Below are 13,119 nucleotides of genomic sequence, written 5' to 3'. Positions count from 1 at the left end.
ACACACACACACACACAGACACACACACACTCTACACAACACATTGTAACAAGGGTAACTGAGCTAACGCCTGGGACTAGCACAGCATCAAGGTCACTAAACCACCACACCACTAACAATGTGTGTGTGTGTGTGTGTGTGTGTGTGTGTGTGAGTGTGTGAGTGTGTTTGTGTGTGTGTGTGTGAGTGTGTTTGTGTGTGTGTGTGCGTGTGTGCGTGTGTGAGTGTGTTTGTGTGTGAGTGTGTGTGTGTGCGTGTGTGAGTGTGTTTGTGTGTGTGTGTGTGTGTGTTTGTGTGTGTGTGTGTGTGTGTGTGTGTGTGTGTGTGTGTGTGTGTGTGTGTGTAGGGGCATACCTTCTTGACGGCCCGCGAGGGTGACCTGCGGGTGGGCTTGGAGGGGTCGCTGGTCAGGGAGCCGTTGTGGCGCTTGCTGGGCGTGGGCGGCGGAGAGGAGGCGGACGGGGCGGGGGACGGGCGGGGGACGGGGACGGGGACGGGGCGGCGGCGGTGATGCGGACGGCCATGTCCTCCGTGCAGGTGAGCCTCAGACTGCGCAGGTACTCGTCCGTCTCTCGATCCACCACCAGGAGGCGCGTGTCCCCCTCCAGCGCCTTGATGCGCTGCACCACCTACACACACAGGGGGGTCACAGGTCAGGGGTCAGGGGTCACCGCTCAGGTTACAGGAGGAGGAGCATTGTGACATCACACCTCTCATTGTGACCTCACACCTCGCATTGTGACCTCACACCTCTCATTGTGGTGATGCCTCGCCAGAGTTCTTCTGGGTAACACACACGTGAAAGAGAGACATACACATGACGACACACACACACACACACACACACACACGAAAGAGAGACATACACATGACCACACACACACACACACACACACACACACACGTGAAAGAGAGACATACGCATGACGACACACACACACACACACACTTCTGAAAGAGAGACATACGCATGACGACACACACACACACACACACACACACATGAAAGAGAGACATACGCATGACCACACACACACACACACACACACACACACGAAAGAGAGACATACACATGACCACACACACACACACACACACACACATGAAAGAGAGACATACGCATGACCACACACACACACACACACACACACACACACGAAAGAGAGACATACACATGACCACACACACACACACACACACACACACACACACACACACACACACACACACACACACACACACACACACACACACACACACACACACACATCTGAAAGAGAGACATAGGCATGACGACACATGAAGCACAACCCAATCTGCTGTCCTTGAGAGTGTAACAGAGAACACGGAAAGAGAGAAATGGAGAGAGAGTAAGAGGGAGAGAGAGAGAGAGAGAGAGAGAGAGAGAGAGAGAGGGAGAGAGGGAGAGAGAGAGAGAGAGAGAGAGAGAGAGAAATCCTCCATAAGCCTTTCTCCTGAACAGGTCCAATGTCCTTTAAGCCTGTCAGCGTTAGTGATTCAGAACAGGACACCAGACATCCTCGCTCACTCACACACACTTGTACAGCTGAGCTCACACACACACACACACACACACACACACACACACACACTTGTACATCCTCGCTCACTCACACACACCTGTACAGCTGAGCTCCCACACACACTCACACGCACTTGTACATCTGAGCTCACATACTCACTCACACACACTTATACAGCTGAGCTCACACACACACACTTATACATCCTCGCTCACTCACTCACTCACACACACTTATACAGCTGAGCTCACACACACTCACTCGCACTTATACATCCTCGCTCACTCACTCACACACACACTTATACAGCTGAGCTAAGCACTCTCTCTCACACACACACACACACACACACACACAGCTATACTCACACACACAGCTTTACTCTCACACACACACTCTCACTCTCTCTCTCACACACACACAGCTATACTCACACACACAGCTATACTCACACACACACACACACACACACACACACACACACACACACACACACACACACACACACACACACACAGCTATACTCACACACACACACACACAGAGCTGTACTCACACACACAGCTATACTCACACACACACAGCTATACTCACACACACACACAGCTATACTCTCACACACACAGCTATACTCACACACACAGCTATACTCACACACACAGATGTCCTCAGAGATGGATACACAGCGTAGACATAGCGATAGAGAGTGTCATAGACAGACAGACAGACAGACAGATGTATAGATATGGACAGACAGACAGATGTATAGATATGGACAGACAGACAGGCACACAGACATGCAGATAGTACAGGCAGACACAGAGAGATAGACAGACAGACAGACAGACAGACAGACAGACAGACAGACAGACAGACAGACAGAGAGATAGACATACAGACAGACACACAGACAGACAGAGAGACAGACATACAATGCCTTGCATAAGTATTCACCCCCTTTTATTACTTTTATATGGCTTTTTTGACAAAAATAATTACAAAAAAGCCCTCTTTAATGTCAAAGTGAAAACAGATTTCTACACAGTAATGTTAATTAAATACAAATATGTAATGTCAAATAAGTGATTGCATAAGTATTCACCCCCTTTAAATAGACTGACCTAATTCAACAGAGGTCCAGCCAATTGGTGCTAGTAGTCTCACAATTAGTGAAATGGGGATCAGCGTGCAGTGAATGTGTCTCAATAGTATAACGACACCTGTGTCTGGAAGATCCATTCACAGGTCAGTATTCAGTAATCAGCTAATCTGGCTACCGTCACACCATGAAGACAGAAGAACACTCCAAGCAACTCAGGGAAAAGGTTATTTGAAAAGTATAAGTCAGGGGAAGGATACAAAAAAAATTCGAAGGCACTTAACATCCCCTGGAATCATCAAGAAATGGAAGGAATATGGCACATGTGTAAATCTGCCTAGAGCAGGCCGTCCCCACAAACTGAGTGACCGTGCAAGAAGGAGACTAGTGAGAGAGGCCACCAAGACACCTATGACTACTCTGAAGGAGTTACAAGCTTCAGCAGCTGAGATGGGAGAGACTCTGCATGCAACAACTGATGCCCGGGTTCTTCACCAATCAAAGCTTTATGGAAGAGAGCCACTGTTGAAGAAAACTCATATTAAATATCGATTAGAGTTCGGAATGTGGGAGACTCTATGGTCAAACGGAAGAAGGTTCTGTGGTCTGTGAGACCAAAGTGGAGCTTTTTGGCCATCAGACAAGACACTTTGGCGGACTGCAAACACTGCACATCACCACAAACGCACCATCCCCACTGTGAAGCATGATGGTGGCAGCATCATGCTGTGGGATGCTTCTCGGCAGCCGGCCCTGGAAGGCTTGTAAAGATACAGGGTGAAATGAATGCAGCAAAATACAGGGAAATCCTGGAGGACAATCTAATTCAGTCTGCAAGAGAACTACGGCTTGGGAGAAGATTTATTTTGCAGCAAGACAATGACCCAAAGCACACAGCGAAAGCTACACAGAAATGGTGTAAAGACAACAAGGTGAATGTTCTGGAGTGGCCCAGTCAATGTCGAGACCTAAATCCAATAGAGAATTTGTGGCTGGACTTGAAAAGGGCTGTTCACGCCCGACCCCCGCGCACCCTGACAGAACTTGAGCAGTTTTGCAAAGAAGAATGGAGTAAAATTGCAGTGTCCAGATGTGTGCAAGCCTGATTGAGACTTATCCACACAGACTCAGTGCTGTGATTGCAGCCAAATGTGCATCTACTAAATACTGACTTGAAGGGGGGGAATACTTATGCAATCACTTATTTTACCTCACATATTTGTATTTAATTGACATTACTGTGTAGAAATCTGTTTTCACTTTCACATTTTTTTTGTCATTTTTTTTGTCAAAAAAGCCAACTTATATTGACCATGATTGATTTATAAAAGCAATAAAAAGGGTAAAACATCCAAGGAGGTGAATACTTATGCAAGGCACTGTACATATATACATACAGAGAGAGAGACAGACAGACAGACAGACAGGTAGAGAGACAGACAGACAGACAGACAGACAGACAGACAGACAGACAGACAGACAGACAGACAGAGAGACAGACAGAGAGACAGACAGACAGACAGAGTGAGATGTAGCTGAGGGCGATGAGGCCATCTTAGTTTCTGCTGGAGAGAGTCAGGAGTGTTGAGCCAACTCCAGCTCTTATTTCATACAAACACACACACACACTCACACTCACTTACTCAAACACACAGGCACACACACACAATCACTCACTCTCAAACACTCACTCACACACACACACTCTCTCTCACACACACACACACTCACTCACTCTCTCACACACACACTCACACTCACTAACTCTCACACACACACACTCACACACACTTCAGTCTTCACAAATCCACTACTACCTCCATTAGTCTTCCCCTCACTCTCTCTCTCTCTCACTGCCATTATTCCTCTCTATCCACACATTCTGTCTCTCCCTCTCTAACTCTCTCTTGTTCTGTCGTTCCCTCCCTCTCTAACTCTCTCTTGTTCTGTCATTCTTCTCTTTCCCTCCCTCTCTAACTCTCTCTTGTTCTGTCATTCTTCTCTTTCTCTCCCTCTCTAACTGTCTCTTGTTCTGTCATTCTTCCGGTCTTTCTCTCCCTCTCTAACTCTCTCTTGTTCTGTCGTTCCCTCCCTCTCTAACTCTCTCTTGTTCTGTCATTCTTCTGGTCTTTCTCTCCCTCTCTAACTCTCTCTTGTTCTGTCATTCTTCTGGTCTTTCTCTCCCTCTCTAACTGTCTCTTGTTCTGTCATTCTTCTGGTCTTTCTCTCCCTCTCTAACTCTCTCTTGTTCTGTCGTTCCCTCCCTCTCTAACTCTCTCTTGTTCTGTCGTTCTTCTGGTCTTTCTCTCCCTCTCTAACTCTCTCTTGTTCTGTCATTCTTCTGGTCTTTCTCTCCCTCTCTAGCTCTCTCTTGTTCTGTCGTTCCCTCCCTCTCTAACTCTCTCTTGTTCTGTCGTTCTTCTGGTCTTTCTCTCCCTCTCTAACTCTCTCTTGTTCTGTCATTCTTCTTCTTTTTCCCTCCCTCTCTAACTCTCTCTTGTTCTGTCATTCTTCTGGTCTTACTCTCCCTCTCTAACTCTCTCTTGTTCTGTCGTTCCCTCCCTCTTTAACTCTCTCTTGTTCTGTCATTCTTCCGGTCTTTCTCTCCCTCTCTTTCCTTGCTCAGATTTTCCCTCATAAATGAGACTTTTCAGCCAAGCGTTCCCTCATTCTGTCCATCTTTCCCTCATTCTGTCCATCTTTCTCTCATTCTGTCCATCTTTCCTTCATTCTGTCCATCTTTCTTTCCCTCATTCTGTCCATCTTTCTTTCCTTCATTCTGTCCATCTTTCTCTCATTCTGTCCATCTTTCCTTCATTCTGTCCATCTTTCTTTCCCTCATTCTGTCCATCTTTCTTTCCCTCATTCTGTCCATCTTTCTTTCCCTCATTCTGTCTTCAGTCCTCTGTAGCATTCCTTTATCTGTAGATCCCCTCTCTCTCTCTCTCTCTCTCTCTCACCCTTTCCCCTCTCTCTCTCTCTGTCGTTCTTCTCGTTCTGATTTTCTCTCCCTCCCCCTGTGTGCTTATCACTCTTCCTCATCCATTCTTCTTCTGCTCTCTTTCTCTCACCAGTTTCTCTCTTTCCCTCTCTCTCTCTGGTTTTCCACCAGTCCCCCTCTCTCTCTGTCTCTCTCTCTCTCTCTCTCTTGTGTGTTCTCCCCTCTCTGAGCAGGGGACTGCCCTCTCTCTCCCCCCCCCTCTCTCTCTCTCCCCCCGTCTCTCTCTCTCTCCCTCTCTCTCCTCTCTCTCTCTCTCTCTCCTCTCTCTCTCTCTCTCCCTCTCTCTCTCTCTCGTGTGTGTTATTCCCTCTCTGAGAAGGGGACTGCCCTGAAGTTCTGGATCAGGGATAGACACCTTGAATGTTCTGGTGTGGAACCAGAATTCTGGAGAGTTCTGGTTGACTGCACAATAAACACCTACATCATTTCCATTGGCCACAAAGGCCACAAGGAGTGTGTGTGTGTGTGAGTGTGAGAGGGTGTGTGTGTGTGTGTGTGTGTGTGTGTGTGTGAGAGAGTGTGTGTGTGCCACAAAGACCACAAGGAGTGTGTGTGTGTGTGTGTGTGTGTGAGAGTGTGTGTGTGAGAGAGAGTGTGTGTGTGCCACAAAGATCACAAGGGACGTGCAAGATGACCCTTCATTCACTTTAAGAAATAATATTATTATGAAATAATTTTATGTTATATGTTATATGTTATATCTTATATGTTACATGTTATATGTCATTTTTTTTATCTTGTATGCCCGTCTACTGCGTAGATGTTGCCTGCCAGGTCATAAGAATTTCACTGCTCTGATGACGCTAAGCCTTTTGGTGCATCATGTGACAATAAACACTTCGACTTTGACTTTGATACAGAAAATATCTCAAATTTGTCTTAAAAAAACCCAAGCATATTAACACAACCATGAAACCTGACTATCAATGGGACGAAAGCACACAACATGAGAACTGTTTAGACTCAACATGTACACAACATGGGCCCCAATGTAGTCAGAATATGAGAACTGTGTAGACTCAACATGTACACAACATGGGCCCCAATGTAGTCAGAATATGAGAACTGTGTAGACTCAACATGTACACAACATGGGCCCCAATGTAGTCAGAATATGAGAACTGTGTAGACTCAACATGTACACAACATGGGCCCCAATGTAGTCAGAATATGAGAACTGTGTAGACTCAACATGTACACAACATGAGAACTGTTTAGACTCAAGATGCACACAACATGGGCCCCAATGTAGTCAGAATATGAGAACTGTGTAGACTCAACATGCGTTAATATCCCCCAGTTAAAAATCGACACCATGTGTAACTACAACAGAATCTCCAGGGGAAACTCCAGGTCATGATATTTAGAAATTAATATTATATTATATTTTAATATAATTTAATTAATATACGTATAATGTGTTTGCCTCAGATGAGCAGCTCAGTGGAACAGGTTTAGTTTAGTTCCATATTTACACATGGCCACAGCTTATGCAAATTAATAACTATGAGAAGAATTCAGAGTAGTTTCTATTTGTCTGAACGGTTTAGTTCTGTCAACAGAGCAGAAACCAAACCAGAGGTCACATTTCCAGACATGCGTCTCTTCCCGCCTCGGGGCCACGTCCTTCTCTATGAGACAGCGCGAGCACGGAGAGCGAGCTCATCCACATCTGCCCCGTGCGGAGACGCGGAGGGAGGGAGGGCGGGAGAGGCTCGTGTCGCTGGGTGTTCACACACCGCAGCCAAACTCTTATCAGCGACCTTCTGCCAGTGTGAACTGCGCTACTCACCGCGGCTGTGCGTTATCAGCCACGCGCCAGACAAACAGCTCACACATGACATTCATCATCCGCGCGGATTTCACTCTGTTCTAGAACCAGGCGTCCCAACCGGCCGCGAGAAACTTGCTGATCTTGCTGTTCCACTCAGCGCGCGAGCTACCTGACACTAAAAAGCAGCTGTAGGCCAACCATGACCTCACGACACACTGCGCACACCACGTCTGATCACCGGCAACCCTGCGCGGCAGTACCCAGACAGCAAGCATATGTCTGTCCACCGCTAATGGCGTGCCACTTCTGGTACATTCTCGGACCATCATCATCAACTGGGCGTGTTATTATAGAAAAAAAACATATAATGTTAGCAATTCCTGTCATCTCTAAATCATATGCTTGGGAACGTTTATTTAAAATATCAGCCGCCAAACAGACGTTGTGGATGGCACTAGAATGCTCTCAAGGTGACAAATGACATTTTTAAAGACCAATTAAAGACTAATGTTACACACTGGTAACATCTTTGTAAAAAGGGTTGATGTTTATTGATTTATACTTAAAAAAAAAAAACAAGTGGCAAAACGGTGGGCTGTTTGTCTGTTAGTGACAAGTAGCCTAGACCGCCCGAAAACCTAAAAGCAAAAAAGCCCAGTGGACCGCCAACTGTACCCTCAGTGGACCGCAGTACTTTGCTATCTGAGTCAAAATGATGAGTGACTCGCTAATGCATCTGAACGTGACATCAAACACATTGGATCCTGCACAGTACCGCACCAATAACAGTGGGCTTGTTTATCTTATACTCTGCTGATAATTAAGGACAGAAACGGAGACAGAACCTAACATTCCATGATAGGGCTTCATCGTTCAGGCTTAATTCGTACTCCAGCGTGAGAGTGCGCTCCTTACCTGATGGTGCGTGTCTCGCTCCACATTCTCCCCGTTCACCTCCACAACTCGGTCTCCCGCGCGCAAGCCCGAGGCTTCAGCGGCTGAGTGCAGCTCCACTTTGCGGATGTATTGGCCACTCTTGCCCTTCTCCCCGTGCAAGTGAAACCCGTATCCGCTGTCGCCTTTTGTCATTACACAAAGCCGCGGTTTCAAATCGCCTGCCATCGTCCCGTTTCTGCCACTTTCCAAAGTCAAAGTTAGCGTTTTAGTTGAATGCCAAAATTCCAATTATTCGACCATCGAAGAAGCTCAACTTTCACACTTTGCCCACTAGTAGATAGATAGATAGATACTTTATTAATCCCGTGGGGAAATTCTGGTGTCTAGGTAGTATGCTCCCCCGTTAGGCATCGCTGCACTCCATCGAAAGTTGCGGATGGCCCGACTCAGATGGTTGAAATGTAGATCACGCAAATCGCCTTCTCCCAGTTACGGTAATAACATCCGAGTCCGACCGCGTCTATCTGCGTCGGCGAAAACAGATCCAAACCCAAAGAACGATCCTGTAGATTAAGAAACCATGTCTCCGACCGGGGAAGTTGGTCTAGTAGCGTATCTTGTGTAGCCTGTTGCTATAGATTTGTGTCCCTCAATCCCAAATATCGACCACTCCGCGTCTTCGATTGATATCGGTATGTTCATCTATAAGACTGGGAGAGTAGAGAAGTCCCGCGAAGCTTCCAGTCTGTAAAGAGAGAGAGAGAGAGAGAGAGAGAGAGAGAGAGCGAGAGAGAGAGAGAGAGAGAGAGAGAGAGAGAGGGGCTGGCAGGATCACCTACGCGCAGGAGTCCGGTCCATGACAACCGGCTGGGGACCGCAGATTGGGTTACACTGAAATCAAGCTGAGTGGGTGAGCGCTGCTAAACGCAGCCTCTGGCGCTCCCTAGCGGTTAGATCTCGATCCAATCCAGTGGTTCCCAATGTTTTTTTTATAGCAGGCCACCTTTTGATTTAAGACAGATATTACCAGCAATTTCACTTTTAATGAAGGGAAAAAAACAGCTTGTTACATAGCTCTTCCCTAAATTTCCTTCGGGATTAATAAAGTATCCATCTATCTATCTATCTTCTTAAACATTATTTTTACATTTGAACTGTTAAACATTTTCAATTTAATTGTATTGATTTGGCAAAGCTTAAATATTTAATCTTTTTATTTTTTATTTTAACATACAATGTTCATCTTAGGCACATATCTGTTGTATTAATAATTAGGGTAGCTATCCTCTCAAACATGTAGGCTAAACGCTTGGCCCTGACCATATTGCATAAGCACAAAGTAGGCTACAGACTCATCTCCAAATAGGTTCATTATAAGGTACTATGCTGTAACAGCAGTGCCATACCACATGTCACCAGTAGAACAACCTGGAACAACCTACCAGCCGAGTTCCCTCAAAAACTGTGTGCAAGTGTACCTAGAAGAATTGATGCTGTTTTGAAGGCAAAGGGTGGTCACACCAAATATCGATTTGATTTAGATTTATCTTCTGTTCATTCACTGCATTTTATTAATTGATGAAAAGAAACTGTTAACACTTCCATTTTTGAAAGCATTCTTAGTTTACAGCATTTTTTTCACACCTGCCTAAAACTTTTGCACAGTACTGTACTTATTCAATTGTTGATCTCCTTTACATTTATTTTAGTTTTTATGCTTGTTACGACCCGGCTCTAGGGAAGCAACAAGTCTTAATTTTAATTTAACGTATTTATTCATTTCAGAAGGGGGAAAAGGGTAAGTGGAGAGCAAGGTGCTTGACCTGCCGCCAGGTAAGCAGTTGCAGTGTGAGAGAGAGAGTGAGAGAGGGGTGTGGCCTGTTCTAATCAGGTGATCACCAGTGATTGACAGGTGACAGCCAAGGCACCTGAAAGGAAGGCAAACAGTGAGCACACAAAAACAACCTGGCCCGTAACACACACACACACAAACAACAACCTGGGCCGTAACACACACACACACACACACACACACACACACAAACAACAACCAGCTGGCCCGTAACACACACACACACAAACAACAACCTGGCCCGTAACACACACACACACACACACACACACACACAAACAACAACCTGGCCCGTAACACACACACACACAAACAACAACCTGGCCCGTAACACTCACACACACACACACACACACACAAACAACAACAACCTGGCCCGTAACACACACACACACACACACACACAAACAAACAACCAGCTGGCCCGTAACACACACTCACACACACACACACACACACAAACAACAACCAGCTGGCCCGTAACACACACACACACACACACACACAAACAACAACAACCTGGCCCGTAACACACACACACACACACACACACACACACACACACACACACACACACACACAAACAACAACCAGCTGGCCCGTAACACACACACACACACACACACACACACACACACAAACAACAACAACCTGGCCCGTAACACACACACACACACACACACACACACACACACACACACACACACACACACACACACAAACAACAACCTGGCCCGTAACACACACACACACACACACACACACACACACACACACAAACAACAACCTGGCCCGTAACACTCACACACACACACACACACACACACCACACACACACACACACACACACAAACAACAACCTGGCCCGTAACACACACACACACAAACAACAACAACCTGGCCCGTAACACACACACACACACACACACACACACACACACACACACACACACACACACACAAACAACAACCAGCTGGCCCGTAACACACACACACACACACACACACACACACACACAAACAACAACAACCTGGCCCGTAACACACACACACACACACACACACACACACACACACACACACACACACACACACACAAACAACAACCTGGCCCGTAACACACACACACACACACACACACACACACACACACACAAACAACAACCTGGCCCGTAACACTCACACACACACACACACACACACACACACACACACACACACACACAAACAACAACCTGGCCCGTAACACACACACACACACAACAACCAACCTGGCCCGTAATAATGCTCTTTTATTTTTCCATGCTCTTGTATTGCAGTTTCCCTTTTCATCTATTATTCATCTATATATTCTTGTATCTGCTCATTAGTAAAGCACACTGAACCAATGTGTGTGAATAGAACGCATTATTATCGAAATAAACTTTCTGGATGCCAGAACTCTACTATGGCCACATGAGTCTCCAAACCACACACATTTGAACTCCTGTTTGGAGCAATTGCCAATGTGTGTCTGTGTGTGTGTGTGTGTCTGAGTGAGTGAGTGTGTGTGTGTGAGAGTGTGTGTGTGTAACAGCATCTGTAAAATATGCATCTTTTCACAACTCCTCCTAGACCATCTGTCGGATTCCCATGAAATTTGGGGTGCATCCTCTCCTGACCATGCTAATACAAAGTTGTCAGAAGAATTTGGATTTGTGAAAGCCATGAAAAACACTTAACAAATCACATGAGGTTATTATTTAACATTATATATATAATATTTATATTATTTTAGCACTTCAAGGCTCTAGTGTTACAGTAAAGAACAAAAGTTTTAATGAAATTTACTTTAAATACAGAAATGTAGTGTGATTTTAACGGCATTTTACAAAAAATATGAATGCGTACCTCTGTGGCCCACACTACACACATATTATGCACTACCCAGACCTTACTAAGATGGCCACACTACACACATATTATGCACTACCCAGACCTTACTAAGATGGCCACACTACACACATATTATGCACTACCCAGACCTTACTAAGATGGCCACACTACCTACACACATATTATGCACTACCCAGACCTTACTAAGATGGCCACACTACACACATATTATGCGCCATAGATATATATAAAGACTAGATGTCTCGTCCGCGTTGCCGGCCAACGGAGTCGAACGTCCGCACATGGCGGCCATCTTGCCCCGGTCAGTTCGCTCACCCATAACATTGTGTTGGTATTGGTATGTACTCTTTAAATAACCATAACTTGCTCAATTTTCAACCGATTTTTAAACGGGTTGGTTTGTTATTGGTTTGTTAGGGGGCAGTCTACTACCACAGTCTATTCTCCCCTGTTTTCCCTATGCGTTTCTCCTCTGTGCTGTACTGAAGCCACCCACACATCTCTGCACTTCTTTTTGTCAAATAAATCAAATGGTAGCGTTCCCCTTCTAAACTCTTAAATAATGTATAACATTGTATTTGTAATTCCATGACACAGAGAGGAGACTGCCCCCATAGTGGCCACCAGGGGGCAGCATTCCATGCCAGGTGACTGCAGGAGTCGCAGCTGGACTTGAGTGGAGTGAAGCATCGGGATGACCTATGACCTCTGCTTTGAGACCTGGTAAGGACTTGATATCCTTCTCTGATCATTACAGGTCGCTTGAAGCTGTTGGACACCCAACCTGAGCGTATACATATAGCGTATACATATAGAATATAAACTTCCAGTAGAATCAAAACAATAGAATGTATTACGCTAGTTAACTCCTTCCTTTTACTGTGCATGAGCTGACCAGAGCAAACGTATAATTTCACACACACACACACACATGCACACAGACACACACACACACATGCGCCAGAGGTTCCACTAGAAAAAAATGTTGCCGGTCAAAGTGACCTGCCGAGTTTTCATTTTCCGGAAATTTTAATGATAAGCCGGTCAAATATCTAT

The 13,119-nt window shown here is 45.7% G+C and overlaps 1 protein-coding gene across 1 annotated transcript; it reads right to left on the bottom strand.

The window, feature by feature from the left end:
- Positions 1-376: 376 nt before the first annotated feature.
- Positions 377-9,128, bottom strand: LOC105905538 (Na(+)/H(+) exchange regulatory cofactor NHE-RF2). The gene is made up of 2 exons (XM_031560803.2): positions 8,334-9,128; positions 377-629 (listed from the first exon to the last, which is right to left on the bottom strand). The coding sequence occupies exons 1-2, from the start codon at positions 8,538-8,540 to the stop codon at positions 408-410; spliced, it is 429 nt and encodes a 142-aa protein (XP_031416663.1). The 5' UTR covers positions 8,541-9,128; the 3' UTR covers positions 377-407.
- Between the last annotated feature and the right edge of the window lie 3,991 nt (positions 9,129-13,119).

This window comes from Clupea harengus, chromosome 23 (assembly GCF_900700415.2).
Source record: "Clupea harengus chromosome 23, Ch_v2.0.2, whole genome shotgun sequence".
Taxonomy (NCBI): Eukaryota; Metazoa; Chordata; class Actinopteri; order Clupeiformes; family Clupeidae; genus Clupea; species Clupea harengus.
Note: the sequence above shows the minus strand (reverse complement) of the source record. Positions and strands in the feature narration are given on the sequence as shown.

Bases quoted from the DNA above. Each gene is read 5' to 3' on its own strand.
- LOC105905538 (XM_031560803.2), bottom strand. From the start codon at position 8,540: ATGGCAGGCGATTTGAAACCGCGGCTTTGTGTAATGACAAAAGGCGAC. The intron at 630-8,333 runs GTAAGGAGCGCA...CTGTGTGTGTAG, and splicing joins AGCGAGACACGCACCATCAG to GTGGTGCAGCGCATCAAGGC.